Raw genomic sequence first — 24,724 nt, 5'->3', positions numbered from 1 at the left:
GGCCAACTAGCAGGACCTAACAGGCCTGGTGGAAATAAAAGGGAGAAGGTTCGAAAATGCCTGAACTTTGAATATATTCACAATCAACAGATACATCAACAGTGTTTGGAAACCTTATTGGATTGAGTTGTCTGAGCACAACTTCTGTCTGCCTTATTATCATTGGCCACCAAACTACAGAGACCCAAGGGCAACCCCAGGAAACAAGGCTTAGATATAAGAGTAAGAACCAAATTACTGTCTTGAATATAATTGAAAACATAATTTTAAAAAAAGACAACAAAGTTGATACATAGTTCTGAAAAACAGAAGGCAACATTATGAATTCCTATTTGGATTGTTCTTCATTTATTCAACCCGTATTTATATTCATCTTACTCTGGACCAGACACTGTTTTCAATGCCCTTGTACAATGGTGAACATAGTGGATAAGGTTGAAATTAAACAGTTGATGTTCTAGAACTAGAATTTGCTCTTCAAGGTCTCAGGATTTGAGCAGGTTACTCTAGTCTTCTACACAGTCTGAAATTTATAAAAGCACACATTTTTTATGAGTTATAGGACTTATGTAATACACTTGACCCTTGAACAACAGAGGGGTTGGGGCTCTGAACCCCTGCACATTGGAAAATCCATGTATAACTTTTGAGTCCCCTAAAACTTAATTAGCAATAGCCTACTGTTGACAGGAAGCCTTACTGATAACATAAACAGTGATTAACATGTTTTGTATATTATGTGTACTATATACTGTATTCATACAATAAAGCAGGCTAGAAAAAAGAAAATGCTATTAAGAAAATCATAAGAACATAAAGTACTTATTAAAAAATCTGCATATAAGTAGACCCAAGCAGTTCAAACCTGTGTTGTCCAAGGGTCAACTGTATTTTAACTAACAGATTTGAAGGTGCCAAATACATTACCAAATAGTTTTAAGTGATGTTATTTTATTTTATTTGGTACAAAGAGAATAACTTTAAAGTATAACAAGGTCATCTATGTTTGAGTGCTGGCTCTAATATTTTCTATCTGAAGTTTTTGCCAAAACATTCTAGAGCTCAGTTTCATTATTTATAAAGTAAAGGAGGTTTCACTAGATTTCTAGAGTGACTCTTTGATCTCAAATATATCACTCAAATTCTAAGGGCGTGTAAGAATACACATTAACGTAAAAAAATATTTACAAGAAATCTATCCAGGCTTACTGTGATGAATACAGTCCACCCATAATTGGCACGGCATTTGTAAACACTTTAAGGTGGCATTTAAAGAACTATTTCCTTAAATAGATAAACATTGCATTTGAAACCTTATTTATAAGAATCAGCAGTAGACTTTATTTTAGTAGATGGTATTGGAGTCAAACCTTTTGTCATAATATATTCATAAAGATTATAGGGACCATGGTTGGCTAGATTTTACTGTACCTGGAAGATCAGAATGTTAACATCATGACCCTTGATATTTATTTTTTATTGACATAACAAATATTATACAGTGATCGCTGTATGTCAAACACTGTTCTAATCACTTTACACATACCAATTCATTTAATCCTCAAGAAACTCCTAAGAAGAGCTTATCACATCTGTTTTATATATGAGGAAACTGAGTCATCAAGAGGTTGACTAACTTGCCTAAGGCATTAGAGGCAGCAAGACATTAACCTTCTCATGGCTAGTAAGCGACCTATAGGCTACATTCAAACTTGGGTCACTGGCTCCCAAGCCCCATGCTCTCATTTACTTTGCTATTTTGACAGAACTCATAAACCAATGGGCTTAGATTGTGATACAGAATACCCAAAGAAGGAAATGACGGTAGTTATTAAAGAAAAGAACACCACTTGTTTCCCGTAAACACAGGTACACACACACACACACACACACACACACACACACACACAAAGCCCTCCAAGCCTCACACAGCCCTCATGTATTCACAAAACCAAATGATAAATTTGACAGATTTGAAATGTATAAATATGTATATATATACGTGTATATATATATATATATATATATACACGTATATATATATACATATATATATACATATATATACTGATCCCCCAGAGAAGTGGTGATATGGAAGTTAGGATCTTTAGTGTTTTTAGATTAAATTTTTTATACTTAACTTTGTTTAACAAGCCAAGAATCAACCTCATAAATGTTATGTCCTGAGCAAGTATGTTACATATATAATGTTGATTCTGTACAACCTTTATGCAATACCACACTATGTAGTTTTATGGTTTAACATGTATATGACAAACACATCTTTTATTTACCAATTTGAAAGAATTATCTTTATAATTTAAGGGTCCCTTTTTACATCTGCCTTAAAATAAGCAACAATTGCACCTTCCAGAAAATGCCTGTTTGTTGAACCATTGTAGTCCTCTGGTATATCTGGCCAATAACATGTGTTCCTGCTCTCCCCACCTAGTACCTTTGTTCTATCCATAGTGAAAATTTGTATTCTTTTTATGCACATTAGAGGATTTCAGATTCAGATTCTGAATTCTTCCCATTAGTGCTGAGAGATTATTTTTAAAAGAAGTTTTCTATACCAACCAATGTGCTTTATATGGCTCAGATGTTCATGTCAGGCCTCTAAGACATACTCATACATTTGTCAAAAAATTCTGATAGAACTCCACTGAACAATGAAAATGCCAAGAGACATGAAATGGGGTAACAGAGAGGGCTTCAGAAACCTCTCATTACTGAGGAAAACATGCAGGCACAGGATAAGCGCAGGCAAGCATCCACGTCCCCACTGAAAGGCTGCAGCAGTTAAAAAAAAAAGGAGAAGCTAATGATATGCCAGATAAGAAGCAGGTGTCTCTAGAGCATCACGGGACATTCCTTTCTGGGAACAGAGAGCCTTGCCATGCTATCGGGTGTGCTTCTGAGTCAGTCTTTGCAGCAAAGAGACAATTTCGCTTAACTTTTTAATTAACGTGTGTCCTTGCTGACAGACATTGTGAATGAGGCACTTTTTCCTTCCCATTATGGCTTAGACTTTAGATTTAATTACTGTGGAAATGAATCAAGAAACATGACTTCAGGCATAGCATTTTAAATGTCGGTAGAGTAACAATATTAATTCTCTATTTCAAAAGTATTGGTGTCATCCCATCTTCCTGATGGATGATGTGAAAATAAATTTTAGGAAGCAGGTGACTGACCTGGAGACCCTACCAGACATTGGGAAGATCACATGTTAGTTGCAGTTAGGAAAGATTTTGTTTGGATAAAGACTTAGTTTTATTTTGTACATATTCACGATTCCTAATATATAAAGAAATTGTTCTTCAAGTGCTATATATGAAGGGACTAGAGCCCTTTAAAACTTGGATCTAAATGAGCTAATACGCTATTATCAAAATCCATCCACATTGTATTTTATTGCCTAAAATCAGTAGGGGGAATACTTAACATTATTTTATCTTTCATGCCATGAGCTATGAACCATGGAAATGTGGTGAAGTTACTAAATATTTAGTCCTCTAGTAAAATATGTATTTGGAAAAAAACCTAAAACTTTAAAATGACCTTAGAAGAAAGAAAGTTGAAGACGTGTGGCATACCTTCTCATACAATCCAGGGCTCGGATAAAGAAGTCCTTGTGCAGCTGGTGCTCATCTCTCAAGATTGAGCACTGTTCAAGAGTCACCGACATGGACGTCCTGTCTTTGGCACTTTTACAACAGGTGAAACGAATACCATTTAGTTTGCGACAAATCTGTAACACAGACACATGAACAATTTATTGTTCATTTGCAGATTAAGGTGTCGGACTCCTCTAAACACTTCTTATCCAAACACACCAAATTTATGTTAATTTATGACAGTCGATTGGTTCAATCTGCCCTAGCGAATGAAAAACACTATCTTTTCATTTCAAAAGCTAGTGGAACAGATTGAATTTATTTAGTTCTTTGTATGTGGTGTGTGACATGTGGGGCTGTGGAAGCCATATGAGATGGTAAATATCCAGCAGAGGCAGCAATGCCCCCTGAGAGGGGGCCTGAACTGTAGTGGATGACAGTAATAATCACAGCTGAGGAGCAACACCTTAATTGTGAAAGGAAAATAAAACTATGTTTCCTGGATCAGATACTTGATTTGAATCCTACATAGCTAACATCTTCTTAATTTATATTTAAGAAAACTTTGCTAGGTTTGGTTTCATGGTACGAGATTTCAAACATCCACAGGGCACCAGCGCAGCAGGTAAGTGAACCACTAACCACTCATTAATGTAACTAGTAGGAAGAAGGACACCAAAATAGTCACTGTAAATCACTCATCTACTCTACCAGGTACGACGCTAATATATTTCATATAGATTTGCACATGAATAACTGCACATGAACCCTGGAAGAAGATTTAATCATTCTTATTTTACAGATGAAGAAATTGAGGTTTACCCAGGTTAGGTAACTTGCGCATAACTGAGCAGAACCCGGATGCTAATGCGGGTTTACATGATGCCAAGGACCAAGACTTTAATTTCTGTTCTGTTTCTTTTTGTAAATTCTTTCTTTTGTTATTCCAATGTAAGTCAAGAGAAAAATCTCTCAGCAGCAGTATTCTCTTGTCTATGGTTAGCAGGTGAACCATTCCATTCCTTTCTCTTCCCTGTCTCATGGTAGGGCTCTGATATGAGATGCCAATACTCTACATTAGTGTCAACAATACTAATCAACATGCAATTAAAATAAATCTAATGTGATATGATGCAGTTTTGCTTTATTATCTGACATCAGATAACTTAAGGAAGATCAATTGAAGAATATTTTACAGCAGATATCTGCCTTAACAGTTTTCTGCTTTAAGGAAAACATATAATGATACAGCTTATCAAGGATTTTTACCATGTTTTAATTGTGATTTTGATACTTACACTAGGATTTACAAGTCCTTATTAGAACTTTGGTACTTTCTCACCATTTCAAATATAAGCAACTAGAGAAATATGAAAGCATGATTTCACCATAAAATCTTTTTTATCTGTAAAACTGTAATCTTTTCAAATAAAAAAAATATTTCAAAATTTTAAACATAAAACAGCAAAGACTTGACTATATTCATTGCAATGAAATATAGACCCCAATGCCACTTATCTGATACGATTTTTAAAAGAATGAATATTCTTTAAAATGTGTTGCCTCTACTGGGGTGCCTGGGTGGCTCAGTCAGTTAAGTGTCTGACTTTGGTTCAGGTCATGATCTCACGGTTTGTGGGTTCGAGCCCCACGTCGGGCTCTCTGCTGACAGCTCGGAGCCTGGAGCCTGCTTCGGATTCTGTGTCTCCCTTTCTGCACCTCCCACATTCGCACTCTGTCTCTCTCCCTCTCTCTCTCAAAAATAAATAAACATTAAAAAAATTGACAAAGAATTTTTAAAAAAAATGTGTGGCCTCTACTATAGTCACCTAACCTACTAAGGATCGTTGATGTTCTAAATTTAAAATCAAGAGGAGGCAGTGTAAATTAAATCAGAGTGGGCCGGTGGGGTCTTGGTTTCCTTATTTCTATAACTTCTTTGAACTATAGGAACTTAATTTTTTTGATAGAGAGAGAGAGAGTGAGTGCAGGGGAGGGGCAGAGGGAGGGGGATAGAGGATTAGAGGCCCTGGTAGCACAGAGCCTGATGTGGGGCTGGAACTCCAGAACCATGAGACCATGACCTGAGCTGAAGTCGGAGCCTTAACTGGCTGAGCACCCAGGTGACCCTGAACTTAATTGAACACACTTGATAGGCATTTGGTCTCTTTAAATTCTCATTTTTTATTGTTTAAAATGTAATCAAGATAAAACCAAATAGCTTTATATGTTTTTTTCTATGAGAATGTAAAATATTAACAGAGCAATATTTAATTAATAGGTTTTAAAAGAGAAGAAAATGAAATAGAGACAGAAATAAAAGCTTTTTGGAAAATGTCAAAGGGAATTTCCACATTTCTTCATTGTAAAAGTAGTACCCAAGTCTTTGATTTAAAAAGAGGATATTGAAACTGAGGTATCAGCCTAAAGAAATGCTGTAATAACAAAGTCAGTGTTGCTACATAATGCCAAATTTGCACACTGTGGGTTCCCTGTATTTTTCAAGGCAGACAACCATCCATTCAATGATTAAGTTGTGAGTGAGCTATATTTGGTCAGTATTTAAGTTTCAAAAAAGAATCTCAGGAATGAATGAGATTCATGGGAAAACTTTTTAAAATACATTCAAATGGTATAACAACATGTACTAAGAGAAAATGTACATTTGTGTTTGCACATGCATATCCTTCATTTATCGATTTACATAACTTCATGATATGTCTATAATGACATATGTGTATGTTCCTAAGTTGTCAGAAAGCATTGGTAAATGATCAAATTACCTTCCTATTATCACATTAGTAAAATAGCACATGACCCACCTTTGAGAAATTTTTGTGAGAATTGACAACCATAGGAGTCTTTGAAGATATAAAGAGCAGCCACACTGGGAGGGGGAAGCTATTAAAAACAACCTTCCTGTAATGCAGTATGGTGCTAAATATGGCCAGTGTAAATGATCTGCCTGAAAGCAATGTTTCATATTGTTACCTTGGATGTTCTTCCCTGGGGCTCCAAGAGGGCATAAAGGGAAGCTAACACAGATTTCCTCTGCCTTGTTCTTGGTAAATTATTTTATATAGACTCATAGTAAATTATCCATTCCTTTTTCCCAGAAGAGAGTAAGTAATATTGGATTGTAATTGAACACTGGCAGTAGGGACAAGGCTTTGTTTTAAATGCTACTGATACAGAATGAATAGTTATGTCAGAAGATCAGTTACTGAACTCCAAATTACACAAGTAACCGTGTGCAGTAACTACAAATATGGCATTCATCATAAAGGTCTCCAAAGTGTCCCTTTTCTGATCCTCTCATTAGGAAAGGATCTTTGGGTGTGAATGCTTAACAAAATTCGTAAGTTCATGTGAGCTATTGCCTGAATGGTTGCCAGACAAGAAGTTAAAAATTATAGGCACTATTCTCTCCCTCCCTCTAGTAGAAACCTGGGGTAGGAAATAAGGCAGAATTTCTACCCTGAGGGTACCATTAAATGAGAAAGAACCATAGAAAATATAGCTCATTACCCCAAGAGCAATCCATCAGTAATAAATTCTATGCTAATATCTAAATTAACAAACCCATTTACAAGCTCATTAATTGAACAATATGCCCAGGAGCCTTACTGAGCCTTTCAGTCAGAGATCTGATAACCGCATTCTGTTGAAACCATATGTCTCCAGAGTAGCACTTCAAAACCCTGATTGATATGGGTGATTGACATTGCAACGTGTAATATGAAGAAAATCACAGAGACTTCACTCTCACTTCTAAGTGTCAAACATCCAGGATGTACAAGAAAAGCCAATAAGTAAAATTCTTTCTCGTTGAGTGCATCTTCTTCCATCTCTTGTTCTAGTATATTAATAGAACTACCAACAGCCTTGAAAATGCCTAATCCCCTTGATGATGGAGGATGACATCCGGTAACCCAAAGTGCAGAGGTTGAACCCTACATAGCAGATACTCGATGGTGCTTACTGGTCAGCACAGTGACGGAATAAGATCTGGCTGGAGAGTGCTTACCGTTGCAGCCAGCCACATGATTTCTACATTCTTTCTTTTTTTGGCTTGGATATTTTGATGGAGATTTTCTAGTAATCCTTTTAAATCATTTTGTTCTTGAAAATGTGAAATATCTGGGGAAAAAAAAAGGAGAAAATAAGGGCGATAGTATTAAGCTGCCCATGGAGATGTGCTCAACGTAAGAGCAAATAGAACTTCCATGACAACAAATAACATTCGGAGCAGAGAGCATCTGAGAATAATCATATTTATTAATCCCTCCAGCTTTATTCTTTTCTTAAAATATGCCTCAGTTTCCTCCATTGGCTCTTCTGTGCTACTGTGGTAATGTCAATTTTCATATACTATAATTTTACTAATAAGGGAAACATTTTTGATGATGGTTGCTGCCTCACTTCAACTAAAGCATGATTTGGATGAGACATGAGGTAGAATTTTATACTTTATTATCTTATAGTCACTTTTTGCTACTAAGTAGTCTGAAACAAGAGGATATGTTACACTGAACACCTCAGGGGTGGGAGAAATCTGAAAGTTCAAAAAAAACAACAACAAACAAACAAAAAACAAACCCATGAAATCAGTTTCCATAGCAAGATTCCTTAACCTCAGCACTATTAACATTTTGGACTGGATAGCATTTCATTGTGGGGAATGGGTTTATGTTCTGCCATGTAGGATGTTAAGCAGCATCCCTGACCTCTACCATTTAGAAACCAATAGTACCCTTCCTGTGGCAATTAAAAATGTCTCCAAATGTTCCTTGAGGGCAAAATCTATCCTGGTTGGGAGCAACTGCTATTAAGGAGCACAGGTATGTCATGGAAAGAGGAATAACATAAGAGGTGATAGTTAATTATATGAGATAATTAGGTAGGGAACAGGAAATGACTGATTGCTCACATCTCTACATGCTAATAACTAGAGTGTAGGTAATAAATGGCACACATTTTATATTAAAACCTAAGGCAATGTACATCATGACACAAATGTCCCTGAGACTTGGTGAGATGGGGTTCGAGATCAGAATATAGAGACGGAAACAAAAAGGCTTTCTAGGAGAGTTGTTGGATTAATGCTGTACAGTATGAAAATGTGTTCTATTATTGAATCCACAAACTGAGGGATGAAGAATTCCTGAGAATTTTAATAGAGGCTAAAAACAGAACAAACTCCGTAAGCACAAAATGCACTGTGTCTAGGCTCTCCAGTAACAGTGAAGAAAAAATTAAAATATTCCTGAATCAGATCTCCCTCTCTCCCTCTCTCTTATATACACATACACACATACATGCACACGTGTGTGCACAAACATACATATACACACACGTACACATACATACACACACGTATACACATGAACACACACATGACACAAATAAACTGTAATCATAATGAGACTTCGTGCTTTCCAAAACTGTACCAGATGTTTCATTTTATTAAAATAATACATCTGAGTAGTTCTTGACTTTAGCTCCAGAGAGTAGAGGAAGTATCCTAATGAACTATACTAGCGATCTGTATCTATCAAAGAGTGAAAGTGGTTTATAAAATAAAAATATCCATTAAAAACAATTATATATTATCTTGAATTTCATGACCACAGAAGAGGGTAAGGTCAGGTACAATCGAGATGCATACCCTATGTTAGGGAGGTGAGATTTAAAATATTCATATAAAATATATGCATGATTCCACTGTATTAGTTTCTAAATGGAAAAACTATCAGAAGTCAAACCCTTACTATGTAACTATAGATGGTTCTCTTAAGAAAGACAAGGTCTGACTAAAAGTATCACATTACTAGGTAGGAGACTCTCTGATATACAGAAATTTTAACACGATGCAGGCCAAGGATAAAGGGAAGGAGAATAATGCAGAATCCTTAAAGAGAGTTTCAAAAACAGCTCAAGACTACAGCTGACCAAAGAACATAAGGACAATAATGCTGCTTTTTAATTGATACTGATAGCATACAAGGAACAAGAAGTCAGGTCTGCCATTGATGCCCTTAATGAATTAAAATTATAAGTAGCCATTTAAAAACATGTAAAGATATATCATTAACAGATAAAGTGTCCTTGACATTGTTGAAAGGAAAAATTGGTCAGATCAACGCATGAATTTATTCATATAATACTGTATGTGTATGCATGTGTGTGTGTGCTTATGTCTCTCTATACATGCATGAAGGCAGAGTGAGACATCGGTTTTGATGTTAACAGTGGTCTTTGTTAGGTTGTAGGATTTAGGGTGATTTTTCAACTGCCTTCCCATGTCATTTGAGACATTTAAAATGAACACGTACTGTTTCTAAAGAATAAAGTTATTTTAAGAGAAAGGGAGAACACAATATAGGCATAAGAAAAGGAAAGAACCCAAATTCTTAAGATACAAAGAGTTGACCTCAAAATCTTCACAGTTTAGTAGGGTGAGATGGATTTTAAACCATTATTAACCGCAGTGAAATGTACTGTGGGCTATGACATTAAGTCAGTAAAAATAATAATAGAAAAAAAATAATAGAGACCCAAGGGAAGGAGTGCCTAATTCCATAAAGAATACTTGGGTATGGAAGAATTTTTAGCAAAAGTAAGGCCTTGTGGTTACAGAAAGCATTTGAGCGTGGAGAAATGATACAGCACTGTCAAAGCAGGGAATTTGTAGTTCACCAGGACCTTGCAGGGCATGGTCCCAGAGGCAAAAATTATGAAGGGTCTTTTCTGTTATGCTAGGAAATTTGGGCTTCATAATTAGGGTATTCTAAATAGGGACATAACCATATCTGACAGGTCCCTAAAATATTTTCTGAAGTCACCTGATATAAATGGCTTTCGAACATTTTTGAAAGGAATACAGAATAAGAATTTTACCTTATATGATGCCCCACAGCATGATGCTCACATACACAAACACACACACCCTTCTGTAACAAAAAAATTATGACATAATATTTACCCTTAGTGCAAACACTGTTCCCTGAATATGTTCTCTTCTATTCCATGTGATTATTATTATCACTCTTATTGTCCCAACCCTTGAAACTGATAAAACAACCTGGAGTCAACATAAACAAATTGCAAATTACTGACTTAGGGCAACCCCATGTCCAAGATGGTAAGTGACTTTCACAAGGTTCCTCGTCAGAGGAAGTAAAAAAATCCTAGTCTCCAAATTCCAACGCCGACAATTTCCCCCATATCTGTGCTAATGTCTTCACAATTAGCTGGTGGTCCTAAAAGGCAGTTCCAGTATCAACACAATGAACCAGCCTCTTCAGAATTCTGAGAATCCAGAGTAAATATAGTGATTTTTCAAAATAATTCCGTTTCACTGTTGACATGAAGATTTTTTAATCAGTTATATAAAATAGACTATAAGGATCCTAAATATAAGTCAAATAAATGGCTGTCCTTAGCCTATTTCTACCCCATAAAGAGAGCACTTTAAGACAGACATGATGTCCCATGGAAATCTCAACCCTTCTCCCCAGGGCATGCTTTTCAGAAGGAAATCATTCTGATGTTCTTAAAATTTTCAGGCCACTCTTTCTATTTCTATAATGATAAAGCTGGCTTTATTCAGAGCACATATCTACCAATTCAATACTTTGTTTGCTGCCAGTTTTTTTCTCAACCTGACCAAAATCCTGCAGGTCACAGAAATTCAGGTCTGGTTCTGGAAAGAAGTATCATTAGTAATGACTAGATTGTGGATTAATAAGTGAGATTTTAAGATAAAATGAGAAATCTTGATAAATCAACTTAAAATCCTGGTATACATGGGATGTGGATTAGTTTAAACTTAGAATAAATCTCTTCAAATGTAAATATTGCAAGTCTTGCTTTTTGCTACTCACTCCTTCATTACTCTAGCACATAATTTAAACAGGATAATTAAATCTCCATACTTATCTCCATAAGAGTATTCTTTTCTCAAATAGGGTTCAAGAAAAAAATCAGGTGAAAGGTACAAGAACGTTCACTGCATTATTGTTTATAATATTCAACAACAGAAAAAAACCCACCTAAGTATTTATAAAGAGAATGGATAAATTGTTATATATTCATGAAATGTAACATTATACAATGGGTAAAATCAATAAACATGCTATATTATATATGTACATATCAGCATGAATATAGAGTAAAAACTATGTTGAGCAAAACAATAAAAATTATGGGACACATCCAAAATAATAGCAATAACATAATGTTAAATATGTAAAACTACCAGATTTTTTATGGATAATATATGCAGTAAAACTGTGTATGAGAATGTAAAACGCCAAATTCAGGGTATTTCTTTTCTCAGAGAAGGGAAGGTGAGGGATTAAAACTGGAAGGTATGCTAAGGGAGCTTTCATTCTATCTGTAAGTTATTTGTTTCTTAAAAAAAAAAAAAAGAAAATTCTGAGGCTGAGTGATGGGTTCCCTAGTGTTTGTTATCTTATGATGTATTCTTTTTTTGTTTGTTTGAAACTTTCATAATTTTTTAAAAAGAAAGCATGGAACCAAGCTTCCCAGAAAGTGATTTCTAATGCCAACTCCGTCCCTGATCTGACATGTGGTCTTAGGTGAGTTGCTTAACCCTCTGTCCTTATTTTCTCTACTGCAAAATGAGGACAATAACCCTGTCATGCTTCATCGACTTGAAGTGGAAAACAATTAATAAAAGTCTTGGCAGAAGCGGCTACATTGTTAGATTCTGTGTCAACCCTGAAAAACAGAGAAAGACATTAGTAGCTCTTAGGAATGCATCCACAGTCTCAGATAGGAAGCCTACTTTCTCAGCAAAAGTCAGAATTTATCCAAAGTAGGAAATACTCTTTCAACACATAGAGGTGCACACAAAGATCAGAATCAGAAACACTCACAACCCCCGTGACTGTTCTCTTACCACTCTCCCATGGAACATAAGAGCCAAAAACAGAGTCACTTTTTATACCAATATCTTCCTTATGACATTGACCTGAATCAAAGATGGGGTGCTGACAAGCAAGCAGGAATGGGACTGTAAACTTTCACCTGATTGAGCTGTGATGTTAATGAGGCCAAGGCAATAGCTTCATCACCTCACAGTCAAATGACTTTATGTTGCCAGAGTGTTCCAAGATGAAATGGAAATTAAAGCTCAATTCCCAGCACCACACCTACTTCCTACTTCATAGCTGGCACAAAATTTAAATGGGATCAATCATACTTCCACTCTGATGTCAATTTATATAATCCCATCCACCTTGAAATCAGGATCAGTTCAGAGATGGGCATTTGAAACTAAGCCAACAAGAACTTGACTGTGACCTCAGGAATTATTTCATGGGTATGTGGGTGACCTCTCCTGCTCCAGCTGAGTGAAGCTGAGGACTCAAATGTGGAAGGAGGAGGAAAAGTCCTCTTTATCTGTTTGGTTGAGTATGAGTTGAGCACGGGGATAATTGGTCATGCCAGCCATCATTTAAGATGGACCAGATGTAGGATAAAGTCTACACTAAGAGTGGTTAAGTGATGAATTAGCATGGAAAGTATCTTTTCAATACTGCTAAGCCATTGAAGCAACCTTCCCTTGAAGGGTTGCGTGCTTGACCTTTGGAATTTTCAGTTTTGTTTATAAATTTTCTTTATTGTTCAAGCCAATTTGAGTCAGGGTTTCTGTCACTTGCAATCAAAAACATTCTAAGGTAAAATACGTGGCTATATACTATAGGCATTTTTAACATTGACCAGCCATATTGCAAATGTGTATTGTTGCCTTAGAGATGAGAAAATGACAAATAAATTAGAATGTCTCTCGAAAGCAGCACATCAATCACCTCTACAGTGATGGTTTTAAGACAAGGCTCTACATTCTTTGACACTCCTTCTATTGAGAGATGGAGTTTATGTACTTTCCCTTGGAATGCTGGTGGGCTTGTCACTGTCTTTACTAACAGTATGGCACAAGTGACACTATGTCACTTTGGAGTCAGGCCATAAATGCCAATGCAGCTCTTGTCTGATTCTCTTGGAACTTTGCTGTCTGTGTTCCCTATCTTGAGGTCTCCCTATAAGAGCCCAGGCACTATGCTGGGAGAAGCCCAATCACATGGAGGCTCCTATTTAGGTTCTCCAGTCAACAATTTCACCCAAGTCCAGCCCTTAGGTCATCGTGGCCCAGGTGTCAGAATGCGAGTGCAGAAGCTTGCAGAACACTCCAGTTCCCAATCAGTTAAGTGACACCCTGACACCGCCCCCCCCGCCCCCACCAATCTTTCCAGCTGAGGTCCCAGATATCATGGAGTGCAGATAAACCATCTTTACTTCCTCTGAGTACCTTCCTCTGTCTGACGCTTACAGAATCTGTGAGCATAAATAAAATGCTTCTGATTTCATATCAGTAAACTTGGAATAATTTGTCACCTGGTAATAAATAACCAGAACATCTACAAAGGGAAAAAAAATTATAAGAGTCTGTATCTTTAAGTATTGAAAATAAACATATAGGGACACTTGGGTGGCTCAGTCTGTTAAGCTTCTGACTCTTGACTTCTGCTCAGGTCATGATATCATGGTTCATGAGATAGAGCCCGTGTTGGGCTCTGCACTGATAACATGTAGCCTGCTTGGGATTCTCACTCTCCCTTTCTCTCTTTGTCCCTCCCCTGCACACTCCCTCTCTGTCTCTTAAAAATAAATAAACTGAAAAAAATGAACATATAAAGAACAATACTTTCACAGTCTACCCTGGTTAGTACTATATCCTGTGATATCAAATCTTCTCTACAATTAATTCTGAAATAATTATAGTTAAATTAACTATAGTTAATAGTTAACTATAGTTAAACTAGCAAGCAAACAAATGCAATTAGGTGAAAGCCATTGAGATGTCTTAAAATTGGAAATTACGTTCTTTTGGATGCTGTAAAATCTTGAAAATATTTTTTAAAAAAGCCCCAGTGAAGCTCTATTTAAATTGTATTTCCAACTTAACAATTTATGAAAAAGGCAATATAAGAAATCAAATATCAAACTCCCCACCTGAACAGAGCTGAATAATATTTTTGACCTATACACCTTCATTGTTTCCTTTTAAATGAATTTCAAGGTTGCATCACCCATAGCAAATGAAAAGACAACTTTAAAAGTAACTGTGTTAAAAATTCTTCAGGATTTTCCTTGCTCACTGTCATACATTGAAGGCCATGGGACTTGGTGTGCAGGGAGGAGAGTAGAATTATAACATATTAATTTTTTTTCCTATTTTTGTTTTTGTTAAGAAAACACTCATGATTTGATTTCTGAATCTCCAAATAGTTTCAAGTCATTACAAAGGGTTGGAGGGGAGATGGTTTGCAGGTAGATGACTCTCAAAAGCCTAAATGCCTCAGATACTTGAGATAGTTTTATGCACAGACAGAAGAAAATTTGAGTATGGAAAGGAAGTTGACGCAGATTCCCCAGCTGAGTCTTCTTGTGAGCCCAGTTGCACTGCCTGCATTCTAGTGAGTGTTCACTGCCTCAGCAGTGAAGGCAGTTGATGGCTGCCTTTCCTTTTTCCCAAGGTAACTCCCAAGTCCCTGCATTTTACTTTGGCAAGAATAGCAAGAAAGGTCCTGTTGAGAGCATACATTACACACAAAATGTCTGAAAACCAAAGCAAGTATAGACTTCTTAAAGCTTAGGACAGAAAGGAAAGCAGTTTCTGAGACATTTCCAGTACCCCACCTCCCTACCATGTAAGAGCCAGGCTGCCAGTGAAATATGTCAAGGCCACATGGCAGCATAGAGGGGCAGATGCATAATGAGGCCATCTCCAAAAAAAGAACAGTTCAGCACTTCCATGCTCCACTTTCGGATAACATGGAAGGAAATGACTCCCAAATGGCTAGAATGATAGCCAAAACAAAGCAGGAGAAGACAGTTGAGAAGACAGGGCTTTTTCCCAATAGCCAAGGTCTCTGCGTTATTTCTTTAGGCTCCTGGAGGCAAGTAAGAATGAGATCTTTAATATTTCATACTATATGGAATAAAATAAAGAACTCCTGAGGTATTAAAAAAGGTACAGATGAGGTAAAATAGAGGAAGAAGACTACAGAAATAAAGCTGCCTTGGGAGGCTCCAACATGAAAAGGAAAGAGGTAATAAAAACACAAAGTAGACATTTCATTCCATTCCTGTAGCTCCTTTTTTGGCTTGAAGTGAGCTATAGTCTTATAACCTAGGCTTCTCATATATTTATAGTTTATTGATAGCAACAAAATATATTAAACTATCCATGTCACCAGACTTATCTTTTCTGATCCCTTGATAAAGATAATTTTATCTTTGAGTGTTGAGTTTCTCCTCCTTCTCTGACTTCAAAGATGAGTCTGAGTTTTGTTTTGCAGAACTGGAAGCATGAGGAATTTAGGATGCAAGAAAAGGTAGACCAGAAGGAAACAAAAGACTTCGCGCTTGTGGCTGAGAAAAACAACACAGTAAGCAGTGAATGTTTGAGAGAGTGACATGCTCAATAGAGTGAATTAGAAACTTGGACAAAGAACTTCAAAAGAATCATCATAAAGTTGCTAGTTGTCTGCTCTTTGATGTTTAATTAAAAGTTGGGACTAAATTTTATTTACCTTTAATTATTGGGCTCTTTATTAGATGTCATACTATGCTGAAACTGGAGTCCTAGGAGATTCATGTTAAATTAGGTGATATTTATTTCCAAAGGGGAAAGTGAATCCTAAGATTTTTGATATCCACCTTACTCCTCACTGTGGGGCCAATAAACTTATCCTAATGGTGATGATTTCAGGATCTCATCCCTATCACAGCATTTCATAAAGAGATATATGCTTTTTTAAAAAGATTATCAGACAAGCAGTGATTATAAGAAAACAATTCGTTAAGGTTAATATAGATAGGTATTTATATTTGAATAAATATACACAAGACAGAGGAAAAGAGACTACCGAATGGGGAAAAGAGGCAGGTTGCTTCAAACTATAGGAAGAGCTTTATAATCCATTTTAACTGGATCAATAAGTTGACTTGTTAGTACAAAGGAGACATATAACTCTCGTGAGAAACTCAAAGTGCATACAGTCATGATCTTATCCGTCACTGTAACATTCAGAAGTGCAGTGTGACATCTTCTTAGCACAGACACTGACACTGGAAATATTAACTCCCTTTCTCTGGTGAGATAATGGTAGAATGTACTTTGATGTATTGACATATACATATTGATTATTCTCATTTAGTCGATAACGAAATGGAGGCATTCGAAACGTCAAGTGATTCACCTAAGTGAGCTTTCAATTGAATTCATATCTTTTGACTTCATGCCATTTTATGTACACTTACTAGGCTGGTTTACTGGGAGTCTAGCCAATCTTCGATGAGTGGTAAAATTTGGAATGCAAGACTCAGTCTACTTACTCTACCGACAAGGAAGCCCCTGTGAGAGGGAAAGAATGTAGAAAGATGTAAAGTTGACTGATATATTAATCTTAGACTTTTCCTATACAAATTAGAGCAGAAGAGGGCTAACCAAAAAATTGATGTGTCTAAATTGCAAGGAGCCTGAAGTAACATAGAAGATGCAGAGATCAATGCTGAGATAAACAGGGGGGCGGCCATCTGTATGGGCATCTGTGAGTATGCGCGTCTGCCTCTGTTATTTGCAGTACTGTTTACATTTGTTGCTTCAGTCTAGTGCACAAGTTATTGGACACCAGAAGTCTATGTCTGTGGTTTTACCTGCACATAGAAAATTAAAACTGAATACTGTTTTGTATCACTTTTCCTTTCAAAAAGACACAGAAGTGCTTCTAGAGACATATCAGGTAAAAAAAAAATCCCTTAATCTTTATTAATATCAGAGAAAATTAAAAGCCTGAAGAGGTAAGTACATGAGAGTTTCTTCTTCAATGAGCTGAAAATAAAGGTGCTGCTGGAAATATGCAAATGTTTTTTAAATCTGCAGTTTTAAATTGAAATGATCAGAAGAACTACAGCAATGGGAGAGCAGCAGTACAAAAGTGAAAAGAACACTTAACTGGGAATCAGGAAATATGGAATTTAGTCCCTGTTCACCCACTAGCTAGGTGTGTGAACTTAACAAAATCATCTTGGATCCCAAGCCCCTTGTAGCATTTCTTAAAATATGTCCTGAGGGGCACACATTTGGCAAGATGCTTGTGAGTATTATATATATATTTGCTATATATCAGATTCTTTAAAACATTCATAAATGACCTCATCTACCTCATTAATTCATTCATTCAACAAATAGTTATGGAGTATGAGCTATAGGCCAGATAATGTTTTTGGTAGTTGGGATATAAAGTCAAAATATAGACAAGGATACTTGTCCCCAAGGAGCTTACATTCTGAGGAGATACAGCCAAAGTAAATGATGTATTGTACACTAGATGATGGTAGGTGTTATGGAGAAGGGGACTAGGGCATGGGAGATTGCAATCCCAAAAAAATTTTTAATATATATATATATATATATATTTTTTAATTTATTTTTGAGAGACAGAGTGGGAGTGTGAGAGGGGCAGAGAAAGAAAGTGACACAGAATCCAAAGCAGGCTCCAGGCTCTGAGCTGTCAGTGTAGAGCCCGTCATGGGGCTCGAACTTGGCCTCTTAACCTACTGAGCCACCCAGGTGCCCCGGGAGATAGCAATTTTAAAAAGGGCAGTCAATGGGGCACGTGGGTGGCTCAGTAGGCTAAGTGTCTGACTTCAGCTCAGGTCATGATCTCACAGTTTGTGAGTTCGAGCCCCATGTGGGGCTCCAGCACAGAGCCTGGAGCCTGCTTTGGATTCTGCGTCTCCTTCTGTCTCTGCCCCTCCCCCAGTTGTGCTCTGTCTCTCTCTGTCTCTTAAAAAATAAGGAAATGTAAATAAGAAATTTTTTAAAAAATAAAGAGGGCAGTCAAGGGTGTTGTATGTAAGTGATGAATTGCTGAAGTCTTACTTCTGAAACCAATATTGCACTGTATGTTAACTAATTAAAATTTAAAAGGAAATAAATAAAGACGGTAGTTAAGAAAGGCCTCACTAAGAAAGTGACATTTGGGGAAAGACTTAAAGGGACGAGTGAAGGATCCATATAAAGGGAGAGAATTTAAGGCAGAGAATTTAAGGCAAGAAAAAGTCCCAAGAAACAGCAAGATGTCAGTGTGGGGCAGAGTAGAGCAAGGGAGGGAGAGAGGTAGGAAAGGAGAGTCAGCAGATTTGCTGCCAGATAACAAGGAACCTTCGAGACCACTGTAAAAATTCAGGTTTTTAGTCGGCTAAAAAAGTAGGGGCTATCAGAAGAGTTGGAGGAGAGACGTGATTTCATTTTCATGTTTAAAAGATCACCTTGGCTGCAGTGATAGAAACTGAGTGAGGCTGAGAGAGGAAACAAAAGACCAGAGGGAGCTTATTGCCATAATATGAGAGTGAGAATAATAAGGACTTGCACAGAATGGTAACAATATAGGTGGAGGGAGCTGGTGGCACACACTTGGGAAATAGAGCCAGTGAAATTTTCTGATGGACTGAAAGTGGGGTGTGAGAAAAAGAGAAGAGTCAAATGTGACTTCAATGTTTTTTTTCCCCAAAGCAACAAATAAGCTAGAATTCATTAAAAACTAAGATGGAGATGATTATAGGAAAAGTTTTTTTTTTAAGTTTATTTATTTTGAGAGAGACAGAGACAGCATGAGCAGGGAAGGGGTAGAGAGAGGGAGAGAGAGAGTAGGAAAAGTAAGGTTTTTTTAAAGATTTTTAAATTATTTTTTAATGTTTTTCTTTAAATTTATTTTTGAGAAAGAGAGAGACAGAGAATGAGTGGAGGAGGGGCAGAGAGAGAGAGGGAGATACAGAATCCGAAGTAGGCTCCAGGCTCTGAGCTGTCAGCACAGAGCCCAACACGGGGTTTGAACTTGTGAACCACGAGATCATGACCTGAGCTGAAGTCGGACACTTAACCGAGTCACCAGGTGCCCCGGAAAAGTAAGTTTTTAAGGGCATTTCAGGAACAAAGTTTGAGGTGATGAGCAGGACATATGAGTTCCAGGAAGAGAGATGGGCTGGTGATGTAGGAACAGAGGTTGATAATTAATAGATGGTATTTAAAGCAATGAGACTGTGTTCAACAAGAGCAAAGACATCTGTAGACTAAATCCTGGGACCCTCTGACATTTGGAGGTCAGAAAGTTAATGAGGAATCAGTAATGGCAGTGGAAAAGTAGCCAGAGAGTAGAGGCAATCACAGAAAAGTGTGGTGGCCTGGAAGCAAATGATGAAAGATGGAAAAAAATGACCATGTCAAATCTATTACTAGATCAGGTAGGATGAGAACAGAGAACTGAGCACTGAGCACTGGCTCTAAACCCTATGAAAAAAACAGTTTCAGTAAAGTTATTTAGACCAAAGGCTGACTGGAGTGGATTCAGTGAAAAAAAAAAAAATGGGTAGAGAAAAATTGGAAACAGCTGGTAATCTTTAAATTCCTCTTTTAAATGAGAAAAAACTGAGGGCTGATGGGGGGTGGGAGGGCAGGGAGGGTGGATGATGGGTATTGGAGAGGGCATCTTTTGGGATGAGCACTGGGTGTTGTATGGAAACCAATTTGACAATAAATTTCATATATTTTAAAAAAATAAAAGTACTTTGAAAAACAAAAACAAAAATAAATTCCTCTTTTATCTGTTCTTTCTGAAACATTTCCAACCTTAAGGTAGTCTTGAATTATAAAATAATTTCTCCTATACCACCAACACCTTGTACTCGTCTTTAATGTCTGTGTAATGCCAAGTATATGGATGATATGTGAAAAATTCCTCAGCTATCTGAATGTTTCCAAATACACATGTGTTTGAAATAAAACAAGTAAAATATCTGAATGAGTAACTGGATATTTCATGGGTATATCTGTATGTGTACATGGTATCAGAGTTGGCTGTCTGCAAGACAGAAATTATTCATAGTAATTAATTATGCAGTGATTTATAGTTCCTGTTGGAAGGATATTCGTGTGTTAATTCAAGAACCTTATATCTTCTTATATCTTATATCTTCATGTTTGTTAAAAATGCCAAAAATCCATAATATTCAGATCTTTCTTTGTGCTTGGTAAACTTAGACACATTAATTTACTTTGGCATAATCAATCCAGGTAACCTCACATTGACCGGAATCATGATTACAGCTGAATTGTACACATTATATACACTTCACTTAGGTCAATAAATGTTAGCTAAGCAAAAACTAAATAAAAGATACAACATTTCAATATTCTGGGAATTTCACTTTCTTTTATCCTCAGGTCTAGAGTATAAATGAAACACAAAACATAAATTCACAATTTGATAACTAATCTATATCATTTTACAAGTCTAACCTAGTGGTTTTCAAATCATATTGTACAGCAGAGTTACCTAGAGAGCTTGGTAAAACACAAACTGCTGACCCCATATCCAGATATGGATCGTTTGAAATTATTCTTGCATGGGTAAAAGGTAAGAAGAGGTGCCGAATGACTGAGGGATAGACTGGGCTGGTCAATTGCTGATTTGCTCTCATATCTATCTCTACTTTTTTCCCTTCTGCTCTATATCACAGGAATCCTTGTTCCCCAGACTGCTTGCTGCCTGCTGACTCACAGTTAAATTTGGACAATGAGGATTAAGAGCGAGGTTAAAGGAACCAGGGAGACAGAAACCAGTGTATTTGTTTTCTGATCTCTCTGCTTGTGGATATGACAGTGGCTTCCGCATGGCTCCAGTTCCCAGGGGGCAACTCTTCTGTCTGTGGTCCCAGCTTCTTCTGGACAGTCCCCATCAAGAACCAAGATTCAGCAGCATGGCCCTAGATTTTGTGCTCTGGTGACACTACATCTGACCTAGGTCCTTTCAGCACCTGGCCTAGCATCAGCTTCTTGATATTGCTAAACTCAGTGTGGCTAAGTCGATCCCTGCTTAATTTCTCCCATTTCTTTCATGTCTATCACCAATGCTCCACAGCAAATTCCTCAAATGTGTTTTCCTGACTGCACTTGGACTGATATGGTTACTAAGGATTTAGTAATATATGTATATTTTTTATTTTAGCAAACCACAGCCTAGGCTAGCATAACATGTCAAATTCAGACATGACCCTGTGTCTATCTGACCCTGTGTGCAGGCCAATCCTTTCTTGAATTTCTTGACCTCATACTTAAAGTTTATAGACAGTAAAAATATAAAAGATATATTGGGAGGAGGGAGAAAGGTACTGGGGGAAGGGTCTTATGGTATTTTTTGTCACCCATGGCTGAACCTTAGTTGACAGAATAAAACACTAGCCTTTGATGTCACTGTTTTGTAACGTTGAAGGGCCATCCTAATGTTCAGAACAAGTATATATCATACACATACAACATATATAATCATATCATATATATAAATATAATATATATATTAATGTAAATCATTCAGAGGAGATCTAGAATTATTATATGTGGAGAAAAAGTTAATCATTTAGAAATTTACTTTAAAACTTGGGAAATATTTAACCTGTATCAGAAAGTCCCTTTGCTAAAGGGAAAAACTCAGATTGTCGGAAGACATTTAATGGGGTGTGTACATGAGTGTGAGTGTGTGTATTTGTGTGTGTGTGCAACTGCATGTCTGTGTGTGTTTGTTAATGTCTTTTAAGATATCTGCCTGATTTCATTTCTTATTTTATAAGTTCAGGTTATTTCCAGAGCCTGCTGAGGTCTGGTTAGCCAGGATCAGCATGGGTGCTAGTCCGAGGGTAGAGGGCTCTGAAAAGCAGGGGCCAGAAACCCCCACTATAGCTTGTTCTGAGAGAGTAAAGGCAGCACGTTTAGACTTGTGAAAGCGGTGAGCCATGTTACAAGTGTCAACACACGTGGGCTCCAATTTTAAGTATACAAACAGTAAGTAGATATTTACTTAGATAAAGGTGATATTTATTTTTTTTATTATTTTTTTTTAATTTTTTTTAACGTTTATTTATTTTTGAGACAGAGAGAGACAGAGCATGAACGGGGGAGGGTCAGAGAGAGGGAGACACAGAATCTGAAACAGGCTCCAGGCTCTGAGCTGTCAGCACAGAGCCCGACGCCGGGCTCAAACTCACATACTGCGAGATCGTGACCTGAGCCGAAGTCGGACGCTTAACCGACTGAGCCACCCAGGCGCCCCTAAAGGTGATATTTAAATGCACCTTATTTTGTTTATGGAGCATTGCCCATCTCTGAGGCACACATAGTTGATGCTGTCACTATTGATTCTATCACACACTTTCTGGACTGCGACCACAGCTCATACTAGAATTACTAACTGAAGGAAATAGCCATTTAAGTAGCCTTAATTTTCATTAATACACAGAGCAAATGCGGTGCAATTTTTCTCTCTGATATATGCACGATATTCCAAGAACTGGTGTATCTGCTGCTCCTCAGTGATTTTATCCATTTGTAACACAAGGTATGTGTTAGTATGTGTGCCAGCCACTGTTCTCCCACATTCTATGGCATTGAACCACGTGGAAAGTCCAACAGTGTGATCAGCTACAAAATCTTGGCAAGACCTAGGACTGATTTCTCCCAGAGCATAGTATGTGTTATAAATGCTGTAACTAGTTGTCTGTTTCTTACCAATAGTCTGATATATCCATTTGTAAGTTTATATTACATAAAGTACAATTATGAACGATAACTTGGTAGCTCTATTTTGTTTTGTTTGTTTTCCATTTCTTAGAGAAACAGAATCCAATAATTTTACTCAGAGAACTATTACCATATATTTGTTCTAGAAAAAGTATCTTGATTTACTAGAGAGTTCTATCTTATCTTTGAAAAACCTTGCTGAACTTTCAATGGCTGTATGACAATGTTTTCAAAAGACAAGTTATTAGATATGAAGAGTCACGTGATACATTTTCTGGCCTAACAAAAGTAGATTTTAGATATTCAACATTTTATTCACAGTTAAGCTTTCTTTTTCATCTGCTTCTGGGAAATCCTTTCATGTGTAGATTTTCTTATCCTAATGGAGTCCTGTTACTTTTTACATATTTCACATTATTTTGAGTTTTAACATTATAATTTTCTTTCTGATTTTATTCTTAACTGACCCAGTTTTGCTCCATTGATCTATTTTTTATTTTATTTATTTTTTAGTATTTATTTATTTTTAAGAGAGAGAGAGAATGGGGGAGGGGCTGAGAGAGAGAGAGGGAGACAGAGGATCTGAAGCAGGCTCTGTGCTGACAGCAGCAAAACCTATGTGGGTCTTGAACTCATGAACCGTGAGATCATGACCTGAGCAGAAGCTAGATGCTTATCTGACTGAGCCACCCAGGTGCCCCCCACTTTTTAAAGTTTATTTATTTATTTTTGAGAGAGTGAGGGAGAGAGAGAAAGTGTGGGAGGAGCAGAGAGAGAGAATCCCAAACAGGCTTCAGTGCACAGAGCCTGATGTAGGTCTCAAACTCATGAACCATGAGACCTGAGCTGAAATCAAGAGTTGGAGGCTTAACCCACCGAGCCACCCAGGCACCCCACCCACTGATTTATTTTTTAAAGGAGAGATAAGATAAATCAAAATACTAAAAAATGTAAAATGTTAACTGAAAATGTAAGTTCAAAGTACACGAAAATATTTTGGTCTAAATAAATTGCAGCCGGTTAACTAAATCTTAGCTCAGCAAAAGTAAACCTCAGAGTGCTTGACACTCATGCACAGATTTTAAATGTTATAGTTAAAGAATTACATTTTCATAATTATGTTAAAAGAATTTGATAGCATATCAGGGAAAACCATGACTGATCTGATTTTTACAGTTTTAGTAAAGTGCTTGTGAACAAAATCTCTTTTCAAGCCTTTTCCCTCTGAAACTACCAAAGGAGCCTGGAGACGTGACAGACAGTGGTGGACCAGCAGACCTAAACTACACTTTGGCCTCCTTCCAAACCTTCGACACTCAGAGCACCAATCTTAAACAGTCACGGGTGACCTTTTATTGAATTTCTTCAGGTGTTATATGGGCTGTAGCCAGGCATGGCAGATTTCTTTTTCTAAAACCCAGAATACTACTTTTTT

At 37.0% G+C, this 24,724-nt stretch overlaps 1 protein-coding gene across 10 annotated transcripts in view; it reads right to left on the bottom strand.

Annotated features, from left to right (window-relative positions):
- INPP4B (inositol polyphosphate-4-phosphatase type II B) overlaps nt 1–24,724 on the bottom strand; it is a 753,803-nt gene that overhangs the window by 45,196 nt on the left and 683,883 nt on the right. For 9 of the 10 annotated variants that reach the window (XM_042983845.1, XM_007091777.3, XM_042983843.1 and 6 more), the window contains 2 exons: nt 7,648–7,760; nt 3,600–3,754 (listed from right to left, as the gene is read on the bottom strand). In XM_042983845.1, coding sequence (XP_042839779.1) covers nt 3,600–3,754; nt 7,648–7,760 — 268 coding nt within the window. Of the gene's footprint in view, nt 1–331; nt 524–3,599; nt 3,755–7,647; nt 7,761–24,724 lie in introns of those variants that run through there. The other variant, XM_042983848.1, reaches the window with a different exon arrangement.

Source organism: Panthera tigris, chromosome B1, assembly GCF_018350195.1.
Source record: "Panthera tigris isolate Pti1 chromosome B1, P.tigris_Pti1_mat1.1, whole genome shotgun sequence".
Classification (NCBI taxonomy): Eukaryota; Metazoa; Chordata; class Mammalia; order Carnivora; family Felidae; genus Panthera; species Panthera tigris.
Note: the sequence above shows the minus strand (reverse complement) of the source record. Positions and strands in the feature narration are given on the sequence as shown.